Genomic DNA, 21,084 nt, shown 5'->3' with positions numbered 1-21,084 from the left:
ATGTTGAAAGTTCAATTGTTTTGGGGTGTAATTGAGGTTAAAAACTGCAACAAAAAAAAAGTCAGCTCACAACAACGCCTTGGCTTTGTAAGCTTGTAGAAGGTCTATTTTCACATTATTTAACTGTGGAAACCAGTCAAACTAAATGCAATGCCTCAACTCCGACAATACCAAGTGCTTATCTGGTTGGGGGGTCCCCAGTTCAAATACGATTCTATTGGGGGGTCACGTCCTGAAAGCGTTGATTACCACTGTTTAAGAGCATGGTGGTGGACAACCATGTTTATAAGGTCAACCAGTTGATTAGCTGGGTTTCACATTTTAACCAGCAAAAAGAAGGGGAAAAAAAACTTTTCTTGGTCTGGGTTTTCAAATTGCTTACGAGTTTGCTGGTTAAAATGTGAAACAGGATGTCACATTTGCATTAAGCTGACTTCCAATGTACAGACAATCAAGGTCAGTTACTGGACAAGGTTCCAGATGCAGGGTTTTAGTGAGGATAGAAAGGACAGTGGGTTTTAGAATAGTCTAAATGTATTTCTATTTAGTCCTGTCTGAATTTCAGGCAGGACTAAATAGGACCATTTCAGGCCCTGAAATAATGTTATTGTGCAACGTTCATTGTTCATGTCTGTCATGTTATGATATGATATGATATGATATGATATGTATTTGTTAAGTGTATGAGGACCACAATGGAAATAATTCCTGGACTTTATTGTGTCATATCCACAAATTGTTTTAACATGACTTTTCAAATAAACTAAACTAAACTAAACTCAGTCAGAATATCAATGGTCCAGGTAAATGAACCGTTAGTAATAGGTGGCTGCTACTTTTAAATCACAACTAATGACACAACACATTGAGTGTGGGAACAGCTGCCACGTGATAATACACAAAATATACAATTAATTATTTATTTTGTCACGTATAATGGGGCCTGACAAAAGTGCCCAGAGAGGTTCCAACACCAGCCTGCGATGGTGCACCCAACCATCAGGAGTGCGGCTGCCGGCCGGGTGCAAGCCCAAATGATTTTGGGGGTGACAGATGCCAGTGAAGTAAAAATGTAAGGACTTTTTATTACCTTGAGAAAGAAAAAAGACCATTACTGCATCAAAAGTAATCAACAAACGATATAATATAAAACCTGGTCAAACATTGGCCAGAAAAAAGTACACTACAGTAGGTGTACATTTTTCTGGGATATTTTGGCTATGAAAAGTGTGCCCTGGCAGAATGTGTGTGTGTGTGTGTGTGTGTGTGTGTGTGTGTGTGTGTGTGTGTGTGTGTGTGTGTGTGTGTGTGTGTGTGTGTGTGTGTGTGTGTGTGTGTGTGTGTGTGTGTGTGTGTGTGTGTGTGTGTGTGTGTGTGTGTGTGTGCTTCTGTGCGTGCGTGCGTGCGTGCGTGCGTGTGTCTGTCAAGGATAAGAGAAGCTAATGCATGCCCTGACGTGTGTGTGTGTGTGTGTGTGTGTGTGTGGTTTATGTGGGTTCTAGCAGTGTCATACATATTTGTCTTCCTGTTTGCTTCTTTTTTTTTGCTTTCTCTTCCACTGTCATCTCATCTTGAATTTTAGGGACACGGAATTTGTAGCTGCACAGTAGTTTAGGATTCTACAACAATATAGTTGTGTTTCTTTTCTTTTTTCTTTTCCAAACTTGTAGGGCTAGTCTGTGTTAGGATTCTGATATAGGATCCAGAGGCTGTGTTAAGATTCTGATACAGAATTCAGTAACTCAACATGGGGCTTGAGAAGGCCTTACTGTTTATAGGTAAGTCTTTCAATTACTGTAGATCTGCATATGGTTATTTGCTATAAAACTACATTAATGTTTTTTCAATGTTTTTTTATTTTTAAAATAGATTAAACACAATGGTTTTATAAAATAAAAATGTCACATCCCTATATGCATTCATAGTAGCACCTTATCTGACAGTGAATGTTGTATACAATATTAACAATAACAGTCAGTTTATGAGGGGGGTTTATCTTCAGAGCTCAAAAGACGGGGAGAAAGGCAGAGTGATAACTTAAAGGAAAATGTGTGTTGACATTTAGTCAGTGTTTGATTATTTATGTTGAGCAATTCTGTAAGGCTGTGTCCAATAATAATAAACAACAACAACAATAATAATAGTTTTCATGTTGTGATATCTGTTAACTTTATATTTCTGTCCTTAGGTTCTCCACAGGTAAAGCTTCTTAATGGCCCTAATGGATGCTCTGGTAGAGTAGAGGTTTTTCATGGAGGCCAGTGGGGAACAATATGTGAGGATCTCTGGGGTCTCGATGAGGCTCAAGTAGTGTGTAGACAGGTTGGCTGTGGAACAGCTCTGGAAGCCAAAAGAGGGGCGTTCTTTGGTGAAGGCCTTGGTCAAATCTGGTTGGATGATATGAAGTGTTTTGGCAATGAGAGCTCCCTTGATGCCTGCAATCATAATGGATATGGAGTTCATAACTGCTACCATAGGCATGATGCTGGTGTGATCTGTTCAAGTAAGCTAAACATGGAGCTTACTTGCTTATTGTCTGCCATGGATTATTTGCATTGGTCAATTCCGTTTGTTTCATGTAATTCATATGATGAGAGTTATGTGTTATTCCCTTGCATCGCAGTTCATCTCAGATAAATCATAAAAATATGTTTTCAAAAGACATCTGATCTAATTGGATGGCTATTAAACCATCATGTCTCAGTCTCTTGGAATACTGCACCACCTCCAGATTCTATTCTATTCAGAGTCCCTTGGTCTTGGCTTTATCGTAGTGTGGAGTCACAACAATTTGAAGAGGAATTAATCAATTATATTATTCTACACACAGCAACTTCATGCAGTCCTCCATATTCAACACATAAGTACATTTCAGCAGTCAGTGATTGTTCTGCTCTCTTCTTTTATTTCTAGCCGCTAGACTACATGATGGGACTGACCACTGCTCAGGCAGACTGGAGGTCTACCACAGCTTCCAGTGGTTACCAGTATATGATGTTAACTGGGGGATAAAAGAAGCCGAAGTGTTGTGCAGAGAGACAGACTGTGTCAAGCCTGTCACTCCCTTGATAACATCCTCTGTAGTTCCCTCCACTGGGCAGAGAGGGTACACAGTTAGTTGTCAAGGTACAGAGACGTCTCTCACACAGTGTTCAGTGAGAGAATACATCAAGACCACACATGATAATGTCAAAGTGACAACTGTTACTTGTACAGGTATAATTTTCTATTTGCTTCTTAACTCTAGCCTCATATCCTGGTGTATTTACAATATATATTTGGATTATTCTTCAAGGATTTTATTTAGTTTCTTATGTAGGCTAATATGGACATAATAATTGATTTTCCATCTTTTCTCGCAGACATTATAGGAGAAAAAGACATATGTGGTCCTAATGCCTACTGCCTGCGTGTGCTTGGTAAATGCATCTGCACCTGTCAGCCAGGATATAAAGACCAGTATGGTTCCACCACCGATGGTGGCTGCACAGGTGAGTTCCTGCTTTAATATATTCTGACACAATGCAATAATGTGTGTTAATTTAACCTAAATTAACAGTAGATTTGAAGTTGGTGTAATAATACTTTATATTCCCTGCATTGCTTAAAATGTGTATCCCAAATATTTGTGTGTGTGTGTGTGTGTGTGTGTGTGTCTGTGTGTGTGTGTGTGTGTGTGTGTGTGTGTGTGTGTGTGTGTGTGTGTGTGTGTGTGTGTGTGTGTGTGTGTGTGTGTGTGTGTGTGTGTGTGTGTGTGCGTGCGCGTGTGCGTGCGTGTGTATATAGCATATATAAATGATATTGCTTTTTGATTTCTGACTGGTAGATGATGTTTTGCATGCCATGTCTCAATGAAATGAGTACAAAGGCCCCCGATGTAAAGTGCTTTCTTGGGGTTAAATCCTATTAATAGACCTTGGGTCTGAACTGTACTAACTGCTTAAGTAAAGTATTCAATCAAACAATCAGTCAGTCAGTCAGTCAGTCAGTCAGTCAGTCAGTCAGTCAATCAATCAAAACCCCCACCACCCATTACCTCCACCCCCTCCTGCACCATCCAGACATAGATGAATGTCTGGAAGATGGAGACATTTGTGGCGTGAATGGGACTTGTGAAAACCGTGGAGGAAGCTACTGGTGCAATTGTTCAGCTGGGTACAGTAACTACGGCAATGAAAGGACCCCATGCTCAGGTGAGATCCATGACGATTTTAAATTCCTATTGTATGCCTCCTGAGCAGGTTTATTTAAACTGTAAACTCTTTATAGATCTGTAGGGTCACAGAAAGTTTGTCAATTCTTTATCATTAAACATAAGAGTCAAATAGATTCTCCCATATTCCACTTTTCTCTCATAACCTTTTGTGAACCACTAATTGGTACTATACAGGTTATGTTTTGGGTAGTTTAAGGCTACAGGCAATTACACAGTTGACCTGAGTGTTCTAATATTTATTACACATGCTTTGTAATGAGAAACTATTGGAGAACCTGCAAGTCAAAAGACTTTGTCCCTGACACTATTTTTATTTATGAGTGTCTGCCTCTAGACTCGTACCAAAATGGTATAAGCATGCACCCAAAATTCCCCTCTCACTCACTTCTATGAAAATTTCTCACCCAGCACATAGGCCTCATTGTGGTATATTTGTCACATCACTGAGGTTATAATGCATGCGCATAAGTGTTCTTTATGCATCCTACGTCAACAACTAAATCCACAAGCCTGTGTGTAGACAATTTGGTCAAGGCATGAACTTAAAACTTGCAGTACAAGAACCATGACCCAGTAGCAATCCTTTTTGAAAAAAAAAAAACACTTTAATGACAACAGAGCTACCAGAGGTCTCGCAAAAATAAAATACTTTTACTCAGTGTGACTTTATGTGTAGGCTATTATTAATTGTATTGTATTAGTCTTTTGTTGTATGTTAATTGTATTATCATAGTGATATGTGTTACTGTATAGCTCTGATCAGTTTGTTCCCCTTCTCTTCCATGCAGAGTTGCAGTGTGACCAGTTCAAAGCCGATAGTACACAGGTGAGTTGTTTCTATAGTGTATTCAATCATTAGATACAGAATCATCTGTACAGTATGTATGTATGTATGTATGTATGTATGTATGTATGTATGTATGTATGTATGTATGTATGTATGTATGTATGTATGTATGTATGTATGTATGTATGTATGTATGTATGTATGTATGTATGTATGTATGTATGTATGTATGTATGTATGTATGTATGTATGTATGTATGTATGTATGTATGTATGTATGTATGTATGTATGTATGTATGTATGTATGTATGTATGTATGTATGTATGTATGTATGTATGTATGTATGTATGTATGTATGTATGTATGTATGTATGTATGTATGTATGTATGTATGTATGTATGTATGTATGTATGTATGTATGTATGTATGTATGTATGTATGTATGTATGTATGTATGTATGTATGTATGTATGTATGTATGTATGTATGTATGTATGTATGTATGTATGTATGTATGTATGTATGTATGTATGTATGTATGTATGTATGTATGTATGTATGTATGTATGTATGTATGTATGTATGTATGTATGTATGTATGTATGTATGTATGTATGTATGTATGTATGTATGTATGTATGTATGTATGTATGTATGTATGTATGTATGTATGTATGTATGTATGTATGTATGTATGTATGTATGTATGTATGTATGTATGTATGTATGTATGTATGTATGTATGTATGTATGTATGTATGTATGTATGTATGTATGTATGTATGTATGTATGTATGTATGTATGTATGTATGTATGTATGTATGTATGTATGTATGTATGTATGTATGTATGTATGTATGTATGTATGTATGTATGTATGTATGTATGTATGTATGTATGTATGTATGTATGTATGTATGTATGTATGTATGTATGTATGTATGTATGTATGTATGTATGTATGTATGTATGTATGTATGTATGTATGTATGTATGTATGTATGTATGTATGTATGTATGTATGTATGTATGTATGTATGTATGTATGTATGTATGTATGTATGTATGTATGTATGTATGTATGTATGTATGTATGTATGTATGTATGTGGGGCGGCATAGCTCTGGGTAGAGAAACCGTTATTAGAGCACAAAGGGTTCCCGAAGGGTTCCCAGTTCGAATCCGGGCTCCCCCTGAGTTAATGTCGAACCCCACATTGCTCCCGGTGAGCTGGTTGGTGCCTTGCATGGTTTCCTCCGCCACCGGTGTATGAATGTGTGCGTGAATGGGTGAATGTAATGCACAATCTCTGTAAAGCGCTTTGGATCAAAAGCGCTATATAAATGCACCATTTATGTATGTATGTATGTCTGTGTGTGTGTGTGTGTGTGTGTGTGTATGTATGTATGTATGTATGTATGTATGTATGTACCGGTATGTAGTTGTCCGTCCTGATAGGCTTTCTGTCTACCAGGTCATATTCCTATTCTAATGGCTTATAATAAACCTACACATAGAAATGCACTTAAACCTATAGAGTAAGATACTCGCTCCAGCTCGCTGGCGGATTTCAGGGCCACAGCCGCCATACCAATATTCAATTAAGAAGCATTAAATATGAACAACCCTGTATGAATTGAATAACCATAATCACCTTATTTATGTCTGCTATCTTACATTTATTGCGTGAAAGTTGGTGTAGTTACTGGTTTTAGTCTTTTAGAATCTATTAATATTTTAGATCCAGGGTGTTGTTTTTAAATTAAAGAGGTTACAGGTAACTCATAAAATCCTTGGATGCACAAAACGCACAGTATAACTTTTACTGTTAAACAAGAAGATAAACCAAATAATGGGAACAGCCCTTAATTCACTTTAAATACAGTTAATATACTTTTTATTAAAGGTAATTTGTGATACAGCTTATAGTAATCAGGTAAAAGTAGTTATGTGTTTACAATATTGAATCGAGTGATACAATAATCAAATAAATTCCAATAATTTATTAAATCAGAAAACTGAAGTTCCACTGAAAGATTTAACTCAGTGGTCAATATTAGAAATCAAGTACAGTATTAAGTTGAGAGTAATGAAAATCGAATCAATACCCTCTTAAATATCTCTCTTACTTTCCTGAACTATTTACCTGTTGTCTTTTGGAGCAGGGGAAGTATAAGTTGAATTGATCAATCCTTTACGCACCTGTTTACAACCTAATAATCAGTTACCAGTAAGACTCCCTAATCGGGAGATAAGCGACCGTAGGTCACTTATCTCCACAAATAGAGCAAAAATGTGTTTTTCCAAAATCTTCCTGATCCATGTTGATGACATGAGTGTAGACATACTGTGTAGTGATTTTCGTGATTTTAGGGCAAAATCTGAATCGGCCTCATGGTGGCGCTAGAGGGCCATGTGAGAAATGAGGGGTGGGGTCTCCGCGCCGCCAAGGCGGACGAATAGGTACCGGCCCCGGCTCTCCCGGTCGCTCCTAGCCCGAGTTACGGCATTTTATGTGAGCTGCAGTGGCAGGGGGTCCTCCACTGGGGGCGCCACCACTTTTGCATCCGTTCTGGAGCACCAGGAGTGGGTGGTCCCCGGGAATGCCCCGTGAGCAGCCCCGTTGGGGTGGTCATTTGGTAATTTTTGCACATGTGCTCATTTTTTACACTTGGGGGTCCCCGAGGGAGCTGGGGGTCCCTGGAGCTCCGGGGGTCCTTGGAGGTTGTAGTTTGGCAGGTAAGGAGTGTGTGTGCAAAATCTGGCATGGATCGGGGCAACGGTTGCGGAGATATGAGCAGGGCAAAAGTGTGACGTGTGACGTGTGTGACGGACGGACGGACGGACGGACGGACGGACGGACACCTCGAGCAGCTTTCTGTAGTAAGTGCGACCTATGGTCGCAATGAGGCAAAGCCCCTTATCCTGCCTATCAATAAACTGGGAGTCCTATCTGTTTTTTAAGTAGGCCTAAGTAGGCCCTGTTTTTTAACTGCCACACTAGCACAACTCAAGAGACACGTCCCTGTTCTGGGTAATATGGCTAAGACTCCTACAGATAGATAGTTATCTAACCTATCCTGCCATTCTCTGTCCCCATATAGTGGTATTCTTTACAGGAAATGAATGCCTTCTTTCCCCACCTTGAATTATTAGCAATAATGCACCTCCCGTTTTTGGTTTACTTTCACCCCGGGAATGCTTTGCCTGGCCGGGAATAAATGTTTGCTGAAAATTAATGATGAACCCAAATTTTCTTCACGTTACTATCACTCAGACCTTAACTAATAATAAAACAATGATATCGTTGATAACACTAGACTTGTGTCAGCTTCTCTGTGGGAGCTTTGCATCATTCACTCATATGATTCCTAGGGGCACTCCTTATTCATTATGATTCTACTTATAGTACTGGTCTATACTGCAGTTCTTACAGCATAAACCTTTTTGTGGGATATAATATCCTACTGTAGTATAGATCATAATGAATGATTTGCTGTGTATAGCTTTCATTATTTTAAACTCGTCCTAGTCAAATCTATAACAATCTTCCCATTTCTTGATTAACATGGAATTGTTTTCAGAGTAAATATCAACATTAACCACTTGCAAAATGTAGACATAGGATTGTAATAATTTTTCTTCAACTTCATTATATAGGCTACATTAAAATTTTTCACGGTTTGATTATTATTAATTTGACATTTACTCACAACCATCTATGTGACTTTGGAAGTGTCATTCAGCTTGCATGTGTCTGGCACTTGTGTCTGCGACCCTCACTGTGGTTTCCTGTGATCTACATTAGTTTCCGACAAGGCTGCACTTCCTGATCGTTTTGGTTGACAATGCTTTCTCAGCACCAATTATTTGTGTGACAGGAACTTTTCTCTCTCTCTCTCTCTCTCTCTCTCTCTCTCTCTCTCTCTCTCTCTCTCTCGCATCCACGATCTCTCCATTCATCCAGTCTTCATCAGGTCTGTCTAATATCTTGTCTCTGATGAGGAACAGCTGCACTGACCTGTCTGAAGGAAAGTCAAGTCATGAAGATGTACTACTGGAGGTAGCAATCATGGATAGAGGGATGACTCACACACACACACGCACGCACGCACGCACGCACGCACGCACGCACGCACGCACGCACAATCTTCTTTCACGTCTCCTTGTTGTTTTCTCCTCTGATGTGTAGATGTTTACAGCAGTGGAAAACCTGCTGGAGTCCTCCAGTCACCTCAACAACATTGACAACAGTGACAACAGTGACAACAGTGACAACAGTGACAGTGACAAGGTGACTGAGTTGCTTCAGGTAGTGGAGGATGCTGTGAGGCTAATCGGACCTCAGCTCCAAGACAACTACACCCACATAGAGACAAACCAGACAGGTACACACGCACTCACGCACTCACACACACACACACACACACACACACACACACACACACACACACACACACACACACACACACACACACACACACACACACACACACACACACACACACAAACTAAACTAAACAGCACAGAGGACAGCATTTGAAATGGGTTTTGTTGAATAGAGGCGGAGCTTGCTGTGAGGAAGGGAAGGACTCCACCCACTGGACCAATTCATCTGAGCAGTCACAGTGGCAGTGCTGCTCTGGACACTGACTGGGGGACTGCAACTGGGAATGGAACATACCCTGGTATGAGTCGTTTTCGACCCTACCCTTTCACCCCCAACCCCAATGTATACCATTTCATGGCAACTGGAAAAGGAAAACTGTACTCACTCCTTTTTATGAACTGTATCTTTTCATTTTCTCCCCAATTTAATGTCAGGCCAGAGTGAGTCACTACTAGCAGACCAGGGACTTTCTCCTCTCCTCTCCTCTCCATTCCACTTCACTCGTCTCCTCTCTGCACAATTCTTGCCCTTCTCATTTCTCATACAGTATTGTGGGTTCCACAGGTTTTGCGCTCGCTGTGTTGGTGAGCTACAAGAATCTGGAGAAGTCTGTAAACCACTCCTTTCAGAATCTCAGTGGACACCAGGAGGATGGAGTGGATCCTAACTACCAGGTCTACTCTAAAGTGGTGTCAGTTGTAGTGTCCAACCCTTCCACAGACCTCCTGGACACACCTGTCACCATCACAATGAGACACCTGCAGGTGGGCCATTGGCAGGCTAGATGTAGACTGCATATACAGATGAATGAATGTGTGTATAGGCTAACCTCACCTACCAGGCTTTCTGGGGGAAAGCCTGGTGTTCGTTCACAACAGGCCGGTTGGTTTCCGCCTAAAGCGCGGAAACTACTAGAATAAGCGGCGTCGCTTTGATATGGTTCCCCCCGTTTGTTTCCCCAATCCCTATTAAAATGCTTGAGTAGATTAGTGTAGTCTTGCCAGTCGCTAACAGTTGGACTAAAAGATGCATATACCAAACAAATTTTTCAAAAGCTAAACTACTCTGCATCAAGGAGTTTATTAGTTAGGCCCTAAAAGTATGTCCTTTTTGCGCAGGGGAATATTTTGGGTTAAAACTGAAGGTTTGATCTTTCCGGCAAATTGTAGTCCTTTGAGTACTACAACATGATGTTGCTTTTCGGTGTCTATTCAACCAAAGAATATGTGCAATGAGTTACCAATTAAGCCCTAAGGACAAACACATAACTGCGTTCTCGTTTGAATGTTCAATTAAGGAGAAGGAGAAGGAATATGCCGTTAGAATGAATTTAATAACAATTAGTAAGTATTACAATAATGCAAATGAATAATAGAAATGTTTACAGAGCTCTGGGCGTTCTCAGAAATCCTGTCCCTGACACAACATCTCTGCTGTGGTGAGGTCAAAAGGTCTCAGCGCAGCGTCTGTCTTTCCCTGACGCCCTTTTATATTTACTGGTTACACAATCAAATAGGTTAGTTCCGATGCGTCATCTGTCAGCCGACTCCTGCAACTTCTTCATTTCTTCGGTGTTCCAGTCAACTTCCCCCTGCGTCCGGGTGTTTAGGATAATTATACACATGCGGACATGCTGTCCCCAATGTGACCCCAGGCCATGTCTTCCATAACTTTTAGTCACCCTTAGTCAGCTATAATTCAGACCAACAACTGCAAAATACACAGACATGGGGTCACACAAGGGAGGCCTTGTTCTGCACAATGCACATTCTCAAAGTTATAGCCATTAAGAATGTGTTTTCTCTTCACCGTCTCTGCCCAGACAATATAGCATCCTCAAACAATATTATAAGGCATACGGTACATTAATGTATTCAAATGATTAGTAAGTTAACAGTAATGTTCACGATTAGTATATTAATCTATTCAAATGAGGTAGGATAACTGTATTATTCATGATTATTGCATTGGTACATTCAATTATATAGATTAGCTAAGCATATTATTCTAAGTTAGTCCATTGATTAGAACAAATATTACGAATATAATTCTTCATATTTTAGGGTAAAAAGGCACATTTGGGAGCCATTTCCTACAACTCCCTCTCATCAGGTGGGGATTTCCCCACCTGATCTATCCATCGTTGACATAAACTCCATTCTCCGCTGGGCGGAAGTAAGGCGCAACCCTTAATACAAACCCTCTCAAGCTATCTTCTAACCCTCCCATTATGATTGTAATTGAATGTTACAGTTCAGCGGCAAAAATTCTCATTCTCGAAGGCCGTGTGAACAGATAGGATATTTCTGTTACTCTCTCCCACCATGCATCATAACTTCTAAAATATACGTGTGTATCGTTTACTTCTGAATCTAAAATTCTTCTGTGTGTGATTGTATATCTAGGATGCACTTGAGTCCTTCGGACCTCCCTTCACTAGGGTGCAGTCCTGGGCTGAACCCCTTTCCACTAGAGGCCTACACCCAGGTTCCCCTGTGTAGAGATCTCTAGCCTCCTGCTTCCCGGTGTCTTCTTTTCAAAGACCCACCACCGATCACAGGAGCACAGCTCGCCTACTGACTCATTCGCTTTTGGCTTACTGTGGCCTGACTGTACATTGAGCCGAGCACGGCGGCCATGAGTCTTCCACATGGACCACATGGACTTACTGCCATCTGTGACCCGACCGGCCGGTGACCCAGTCGATAGCGACCCCTGACCCCGTAGTGACACTGATGGTTAGCCACCCAGGGAGGAAGCCGACGGTCTGATCCCGACCCCACTTGGCTATGGGAATTGAAACTTTGACCGTTTTCACCAGCCTTGCCTGTTCACAGAGGTCGTCCACAAAAACGTACCCTCTGCTAGGTGTGGACTGTCATCCACGTACCACGTGTTGCCCCCACATCCACCATGTGCGACAACTACGCCGACTAGACGGTACCACGGCAGGGTGTGAACTCACCCTTCACTAGACACGGGGGCCTTCAGTCAATCTCCCCAGCACTATAGTAAGTCTTTAACGTGCCCTCGGAACCTTGCGATTCCGCCGCCGCCTGTTGGACCCTAGGTTCGGGGTGCCCAATCCCCTTCCCTACGGCCCAACTTTTACTTTGTAATTCCTTGAAGTTTATTGGTGCGGTAGACTAATTTAAGTTATAATGTTGAGCAAGGGAGGACCGAAATCTAGGTGCAAGGCCCCCTTGTCTGTCAGCACCGTTTGAGAAAAAATATGCAGACTACAGATTCTTGTGGTGCAGCGAAAGCACTCAATCACACGCAATTCACACTGCACGCGCACGCACCCGCACACAGCCACACACACATTCGAGCCATAAGCACACACACACGAGTCACACACCCACACACTCTCACATACGCACACACACATTCGAGCCATATGCACACACACACACAAGTCACCCACCCTCACACTTCTCACATACACACACACACATGCACACCAGCCCCTCACACACGCATACACACGAGCCGCGGGTTTACACAATGCATCATTGTTCTCCTCTATTCTGTGTCTGTGTAAGAGTGTCCACTAAAGAAACGATTCTATAAATTCCTGAATGATTACATCTCGATAATAGCATGTCCCCTATGTTCTTCTCAATATGTCATTTAATGTGAATGTTTTACTATAGCTACAGAATACTCTGGGCATCTGGCCTATCATGAATGAGACACACTATTTAAGTGTTTATATTTCTTCCTCACAACACCGTAACACAGCGTCCTTCCCATCGGAACTGTCTAGGGGTTCCGCACTAAATTCAAGAATAGGGAGGTGATCTGGATTTATACCCATCAGTATGGCTTTTGCCTCCTGAAAGCTTTCAAGGTTCTCAATTACTTCCAATTGGGAAGAAGCCCTCGGCTTTGAGAGAACATCTGGGGGGCCAACCACATCCCCGACATCATCTCCATCCTCCATCTCAGCTTGTGCTGCAAATATTTCCGCTAGAAGACCTAATTCTTCCCACACACAGCTCTGTTCATCTGTCCTGGGCCGCTTTGCCCTATAGCGGTCCTCTGCAGCTAGAATTGTACGGTACCCTTGCAAAACAGAGATAAATCCCTCCTCTAGAGTGGTCCTAAATGTGCTAGCAATTAGGTCCGGTACCAAAGGGGACCCATCCAAAGGCAAAATCCTCATTCCTTGCAATTTCACCTTAAATCTCATCATTTGAGCCTGCTTTGCTTGTCTCAGCTCTGGACTGCCACTCGTGCGGCTGACAATCTCAGTTAATCGGGCCCAAACGGCCCCAAAGGTACACTCTCCACAGTACATTGTATTGTTGCACTTTTCACAGCTTACCTGCTCACTGTAAGTGAGTGTATACTGACAAGGCTGACGCCTAGCCCTATCTTAACAGTTATAATTAAGGGCGTCCCTCGTCTGTCACAGGAAGAGTGCAACAATATATTTTAGATAAATGCCACACGTTAGGGTAGCCACTCCCGAGCTGAGGCAGAGCAAAATCAGAAAAATATCACTTGAGTTATTTTATTCACACCAAGCACTTGAGTCCTTCCCTATTAGGGGTAGGGTAAAAACCACCTTCCTAATTATTCAACCAAAAAACAACAATCTATAATTCGTAAAAAATTGTTAAAACAATGCTGTCAATTCTCACACTCTCTCCTGCAACTATCACTGCCTGCTCTGTTCTTTCCAATTAGCCCCGGGCACTGCTGCTACGGACACTACTGCGCTTTGCCTATTCTGCACCAGTCCTAATAATTTCTTGAAACTCATTATTTTACTGAGTAGTTATTGGGCAGGGGCGACTCTGTATGACGGAGCCTCCATATACGAATTAATCTATTCAATGTAGAGCTATAATTTCACATGAAAATAACCTTTTTATTTTATTCACACAAAGAGGTCCTATTTACTTGTCAAAACTGCCAAATCGTATTACCCTCCCAATTCTACAATACTCACATTTACCCAGGCTTCATTAATTTATATCACTACCCCACGTTATCAAATTGCCCGAATTAAAGAAAGTCATTCACTGCCAATTCTATCAATTGTGACACACTTGATGGATACAATAGCATCATTCAAACACAGTGCCGGTTCTAGGCTTCTGCAAGATTTTTATGAATGGCCCCTTCAGTTACTGTGGCCCACACAACCTCTTTTAATAAGAGTGGCCCAAGCGGCCGTTTATGTTAGTTTGAACCCTGGAACCGGCCCTGTTAAAACAACAGCTCTCCCAAGCAGGGCTCGCTGTACAATTAGGTGAGCGTCCTCACACAGTCATACAACACAACAGATCACAATTATTTCAAGTCAATACACACAATTTTGGCCTTTTCACAATATACAGGCTTCTTTTGACTTTTTACCGTGCATCAGGACGGACGGTTTGTCGAACCGCGAGACAGAAACGCTGCCTTCTCAATTTGGACTTTTTCCGTTCGCTGACGAAGGGCTTTCCGGACCCAGACTTTTTACCGCGCGCTGACGGACGGCTTTTCAAACCGCGAGACAGAACCGCCGCCTCCTCACTTTGGACTTTTTCCGTTCGCTGACGAAGGGCTTTCCGGACCCAGACTTTTTACCGTGCGCTGACGGACGGTTTTTCAAACCGCGAGACAGAAACGCCGCCTCCTCAATTTGGACTTTTTCCGTTCGCTGACGAAGGGCTTTCCGGACCCAGACTTTTTACCGTGCGCTGACGGACGGTTTTTCAAACCGCGAGACAGAAACGCCGCCTCCTCAATTCATCATCATCATCAAGACTTTTTACCGTGCGCTGACGGACGGTTTTTCAAACCGCGAGACAGAACCGCTGCCTCCTCAATTTATTTCTATTATTCAAATGTCTGAGGGTCCTAAATTTGGGTCATAACATCAGCAAATGCACTTATGAAAGAACAATGAATTTAGAGTAGTCAATACAGAACTTTCGTAAAAGAGGTGTTCTGTTCTTACCTTGTTTTTTAAGAGTCCCGGGACTTGTGCTTCCAAAAAGCCACTTGCTGCTGGTTGTCTGTTTTTACATTCGGCTCCTTTCCGTGTTCAACCTTTTATCACGTCGGTAGGGCACCAAGTTGTTGCTTTTCGGTGTCTATTCAACCAAAGAATATGTGCAATGAGTTACCAATTAAGCCCTAAGGACAAACACATAACTGCGTTCTCGTTTGAATGTTCAATTAAGGAGAAGGAGAAGGAATATGCCGTTAGAATGAATTTAATAACAATTAGTAAGTATTACAATAATGCAAATGAATAATAGAAATGTTTACAGAGCTCTGGGCGTTCTCAGAAATCCTGTCCCTGACACAACATCTCTGCTGTGGTGAGGTCAAAAGGTCTCAGCGCAGCGTCTGTCTTTCCCTGACGCCCTTTTATATTTACTGGTTACACAATCAAATAGGTTAGTTCCGATGCGTCATCTGTCAGCCGACTCCTGCAACTTCTTCATTTCTTCGGTGTTCCAGTCAACTTCCCCCTGCGTCCGGGTGTTTAGGATAATTATACACATGCGGACATGCTGTCCCCAATGTGACCCCAGGCCATGTCTTCCATAACTTTTAGTCACCCTTAGTCAGCTATAATTCAGACCAACAACTGCAAAATACACAGACATGGGGTCACACAAGGGAGGCCTTGTTCTGCACAATGCACATTCTCAAAGTTATAGCCATTAAGAATGTGTTTTCTCTTCACCGTCTCTGCCCAGACAATATAGCATCCTCAAACAATATTATAAGGCATACGGTACATTAATGTATTCAAATGATTAGTAAGTTAACAGTAATGTTCACGATTAGTATATTAATCTATTCAAATGAGGTAGGATAACTGTATTATTCATGATTATTGCATTGGTACATTCAATTATATAGATTAGCTAAGCATATTATTCTAAGTTAGTCCATTGATTAGAACAAATATTACGAATATAATTCTTCATATTTTAGGGTAAAAAGGCACATTTGGGAGCCATTTCCTACAATGACATATTGTGGTTTCCACTCCAGACCGGTTACAACCCCTGAAAAGTGAAGTGATCCCAGACTATGTATAGGCTGGCTAGTTAGTAGCTACTATACATTGATCCAGTTTACATCAGCTTGAAGCATGCCTAGTTTTTCTCTTAAGATTTAAGATTTATTTTGGGGCTTTTATGCCTTCATTTCGAATCATTTGACAGGACAGTAATATGTTGACAGACAATAGGACAGGAGCACACACCAATGTGGGGAGGTGCTGACCACGAGTTATAAACTGTTGCAAAGAAAAGAGGCCGCACAGCTACAATAACTTCATTTGACCATAAAATAAAGTTATTTCATCGTGGCTACGAGCTGTGCAACCTCCTTTCTTTGCAACATGAAAATCATAGACATGCCCCAATTGTTTTTTAAAGATTTGTTTTTGGGCTTTTTATGCCTTCATTTTATAGGACAGTAGACTGATAGGAAATGGGGAGAGAGATGGGGAATGACATATGGCAAAGGTTGTCCGGATAGGGAATTGAACCGGCGACGCCACCAGGCATCATAGCCTAGGCCCTAGTATGTGGTATGCACCTTGACCACTAGGCCAGCAGGCGCTCCCATGAAAACTGTTTTTAATAACAATTTATACATGAAAGTACCTACTGCCTGCGCCTGCCTCCTCAAACAAGCAAGTTGCTGTGTAAATGGATGGAAGGTAGCGAATGGGACGCATCACGGTATTTGCCTTTGTTTTAAAGGAATTGAATATTAAGTTCTGCATTACTTGCACCTTGCACATATATTGTACATGACAAACGAAAAGGAGTGCTCCCTTTAACTTGTCATTGGAAAAACAAAAACTAAATCTACAGAACGTTGAGGTGAATATTGTAAACAGGATGTGGGCACATGCAGTGATACCGACACATGCGATCCTATGTGTTTTTATTGACTATTTTAAAACAGGACTCATGCCATCAGAATCTATAGGACTGGAATGATCACATAAAACAGATTATATGGCGGAAATTAAAAGAGACAAAAATGAACTATTAGAATATATCTAATAAATGGAAAAATGGTGCATTTATATAGAGCCTTTATCCAAGGCGCTTTACAGTGACTGTGCATTACAGATACATTACATGTATACAGTATATTAATAGATACAAATATCCTGCCATAGACATCTTGATTAATATAGGGTGTGTTTTGTGTATTGTGTATGTGTATTAGGAGGGGAAGAATACTTCTAAGGTGAAATTCATCTGTGCATACTGGAAGTCTGGACCACATGTTGGGGGAGGGTCCTGGGCCACAGATGGCTGCGCTCAACAATCTACCAACTCCACACACACCATGTGTATCTATGGGCACCTTAGCACCTTTGCTGTGCTCATGGCACTCTACCCCTTGGAGGTGAGACATGGCTCGTACAAACATGCGCGCACGCGCACGCACGCGCAAGCACGCGCAAGCACGCACACACCCGTGCAAACCTGCTGTCTCTTTCCCTGTACAGGAGCTCTTTGAGCTGGAGTTGCTGACCATGCTGGGTCTTGTCTCCTCTCTGCTGTGTCTGGCAGTGTGCATCTTCACCTTCAGGTTCTGTCGCTCCATAAAGGGAACCCGAACCACCATCCACCTCCACGTCTCCATCTGCCTCTTCATTGCTGACTTGATCTTCCTCGGTGGCATTTCACAGACTAGACATGAGGTTTGTTTGGACTAGGCAGAGGACGGTAGAGTACCCAATAACTGTATTCAAGTAAAAAGTATTGTTACTTTAAAATAGAAATGACTCAAGTAGACGTAATAATTACTTGAGTAAGAGCAAGAAAGTATCAAGTTGAAGTAAAAGCACGAATCAGGTCGGAATGACCACACTTTAGAATAACCTCACATTTCTGAGGTGAAAGACGGCCTCTTGGTCACCTTACTAATATGGGAGTCAAGATAACACCAAGACTCTTAACCTTTGCTTTAATCTAGTGTATTAATTATTCAGACCAGAGTTTGAAACACTGATAAGACACCCAGGCACCCCTTTAGAACATTTCTAAAAACACCCTCTAAATCCCAAAACATCTTCTGGAAAACGTATAATGCTATAGCAACATCAAAAATGACAGATGGTGTCCTGGATTGAAAGGTTTCATGAATGCACAGCAGACAGGGTGAAGTTGAGAGGTGGAGAAGTTGCTCTCTATGATGTAAAGATCTGTTGAGTTACTTATCACAATCTGATTGTTTTATTGTTTAAATTAATCAAATTTTGAGTCGTACAATCCGTTCCTTTGTCTGTTTGTCCTGTGTTTGTCCGGACTGTGATTCGTCATTGTGTCTGTTGGTATACACCCAGGCCAGGGTCACATTGATTTTTATTTATTTATATGGTGAAAATATGTCTTAAGGGTCCAAAATGAATACTCTATGTCTAAGGGGTGTTAGATTTCCTGGTCAATTTCACTATAAACGTGTGCACATTTTATCGATCCAATCTTTCAGGTTGGTTGCAGGCTTGTGGCGGCCTTGCTCCATTACTTCTTCTTGGGGACGTTTAGCTGGATGCTGTTAGAAGGGGTCCTGTGCTACCGTATGGTGGTAACACCCATCCATGCCAGCCTGATTCCACCTCGGTACCTGTACACTGTGGGATATGGAACACCCCTGGTCATTGTGGTGATTTCTGCCATCAGCAGGCGTGGGATGGGATATGGCACTGAACGACAGTAAGCGTGTGTGTGTGTGTGTGTGTGTGTGTGTGTGTGTGTGTGTGTGTGTGTGTGTGTGTGTGTGTGTGTGTGTGTGTGTGTGTGTGTGTGTGTGCGAGTGTGTGTGTGTGTGTGTGTGTGTGTGTGTGTGTGTGTGTGTGTGTGGATTGAACATGGATTATGTGAATTTGTGCCCTTTTGAACAATATCTTTGTGTAATATGATCCTCCCCGAGGTTTCTTGGTTTTCTTTTCCTGTCATTGACTTTACTTGACTAGTTCTAGTTCTACAAGTTGAGGTTCCTAACATGAAACCCTGTGTTGTTCACTTCTAGCTGCTGGCTGTCACTGAAACATGGCTTCATCTGGAGTTTCAATGGTCCTGTGATTGGCATCATCATCCTGAACGTGATCTTCTTCATCATCACCATCCGGAAGCTGGCCCAGAAGTTCAACGACATCAATCCAGACCTTTCCAAACTGCACAAAATTATGTCAGTGTGTGTGTGTGTGTGTGTGTGTGTGCGTGCGTGCGTGCGTGCGTGCGTGCGTGCGTGCGTGCGTGCGTGCGTGCGTGCGTGCGTGCGTGCGTGCGTGCGCGCGCGCGTGCGCGCGTGCGCGCGTGTGTTTGAAGCTCTGCTTCCCATTTTGCTTTTGGAGATTCTAGGCCTTGCTCTAGTGGGGTAATAATAATTAGCTCTTAATTACCCAAATTAGTTGTTATGCCAATTGATTCCTCCCCACACACATTTCTGTGTTGTCACTGCTGTCGTATCCTACTGACTCACCTGCCAGTGACAGGTGCCGCCTCAAGCATCAAAGCAGATCCACAAGCTTTGGGCTTATAAAGCTTGTAGATTTTTGAATTTTACTCCTGAAAAGTAACAGACCATATGTTAATATGGTTAACTTTCTCCCTTGCTCTTTCCTTCGCTGCTCCTCCATCTCTAGATGGTTCACAATTGCAGCCTTTGCACATCTGTGTGTGCTGGGTCTGACCTGGGTGTTTGGAGTGTTCCTGTTCAAAGGCAGCACAGTGGCAGTGGTCTACATCTTCACTATCCTCAATAGTCTACAGGGGGTGCTCATATTTGTCTTTCACTGCCTACTGCCAAAGAAGGTAAATTGCACACATGCATTATGCTCACGCTCACACACGCACGCACGCACACACACACACACACACTGCAAATCAGTCATCCGACCATATAGGGGCGAAAGCCTAATCAAACCATCTACTGTAGTAGCTGGTTCCCTCCGAAGTTTATGTTTAGTCATCACTTGCATGTGTGTGCATACTGCATACAAAGTGATTACTAAACCAAAGAAAGACGTAGTTTCCCAAATCATGAAAAGTAAGAATGGAGAGATGGTGAGATTGCTTGTTGTCATTTAATGATGTTATGCTGCCCTCTACAGGTGAGAGAGTGGTACATCAAGAAACTCTCTATCTGCAGGCCTACAGGGCTGGAGCACCATGCTTCCAGAAGTTCCAGTCAATCACACGTAAGCAGTAATACAGTGTAATACAGATGTATTTGTCCTGTACCCTCAAATATACTCACACATTTACAGCCATGTAATTTGAGCTTGACTATCTCTGAATGTGTGTGCATGTGTGTGTGCGTGTGTGTGTGTGTGTGTGTGTGTGTGTGTGTGTGTGTGCGTGCGTGCGTGCGTGCGTGCGTGCGTGCGTGTGTGTGTGTGCATGTTGACTTTTTTTAGGAAAGTCGCAGTCTGCAGACAAGAGAATCAATCCCTCTGACCCAACGTTAATCAAAGGCATTTGATTGTTGGAACCCTGTTTTGCTTAGCCTGGCATGGCCAGACTAATATCACTGTGTTGCCTATAGCCTATTAGTCTGGAATCCCTGTATGGAACCTGCATTTCCAAGGAGTGGATGTCTTTTGGTGATAAAGCCGCCCCATGCATATTTGCATATACCCTACTGGGCCCTGATTGGTCCCTATACTTCGGAGGAAGTGAAATCCATTCACAACC

At 42.0% G+C, this 21,084-nt stretch overlaps 1 protein-coding gene across 1 annotated transcript; it reads left to right on the top strand.

Annotated features, from left to right (window-relative positions):
* Positions 1-2,446: 2,446 nt before the first annotated feature.
* On the top strand, positions 2,447-20,599 carry LOC308297359 (adhesion G protein-coupled receptor E5-like; the record flags this gene model as incomplete). Its single annotated transcript, XM_080740771.1, has 12 exons — positions 2,447-2,488; positions 3,085-3,106; positions 3,363-3,491; positions 5,005-5,042; positions 9,200-9,395; positions 9,962-10,161; positions 17,606-17,788; positions 17,892-18,086; positions 18,878-19,101; positions 19,418-19,576; positions 20,034-20,202; positions 20,540-20,599. The coding sequence occupies 12 exons, from the start codon at positions 2,447-2,449 to the stop codon at positions 20,597-20,599; spliced, it is 1,617 nt and encodes a 538-aa protein (XP_080596897.1).
* Positions 20,600-21,084: the final 485 nt, after the last annotated feature.

Source organism: Nannobrachium achirus (assembly GCF_963921795.1).
Source record: "Nannobrachium achirus genome assembly, chromosome: 13".
NCBI lineage: Eukaryota > Metazoa > Chordata > Actinopteri > Myctophiformes > Myctophidae > Nannobrachium > Nannobrachium achirus.
This window is presented reverse-complemented; position numbering and strand designations above follow the sequence as displayed.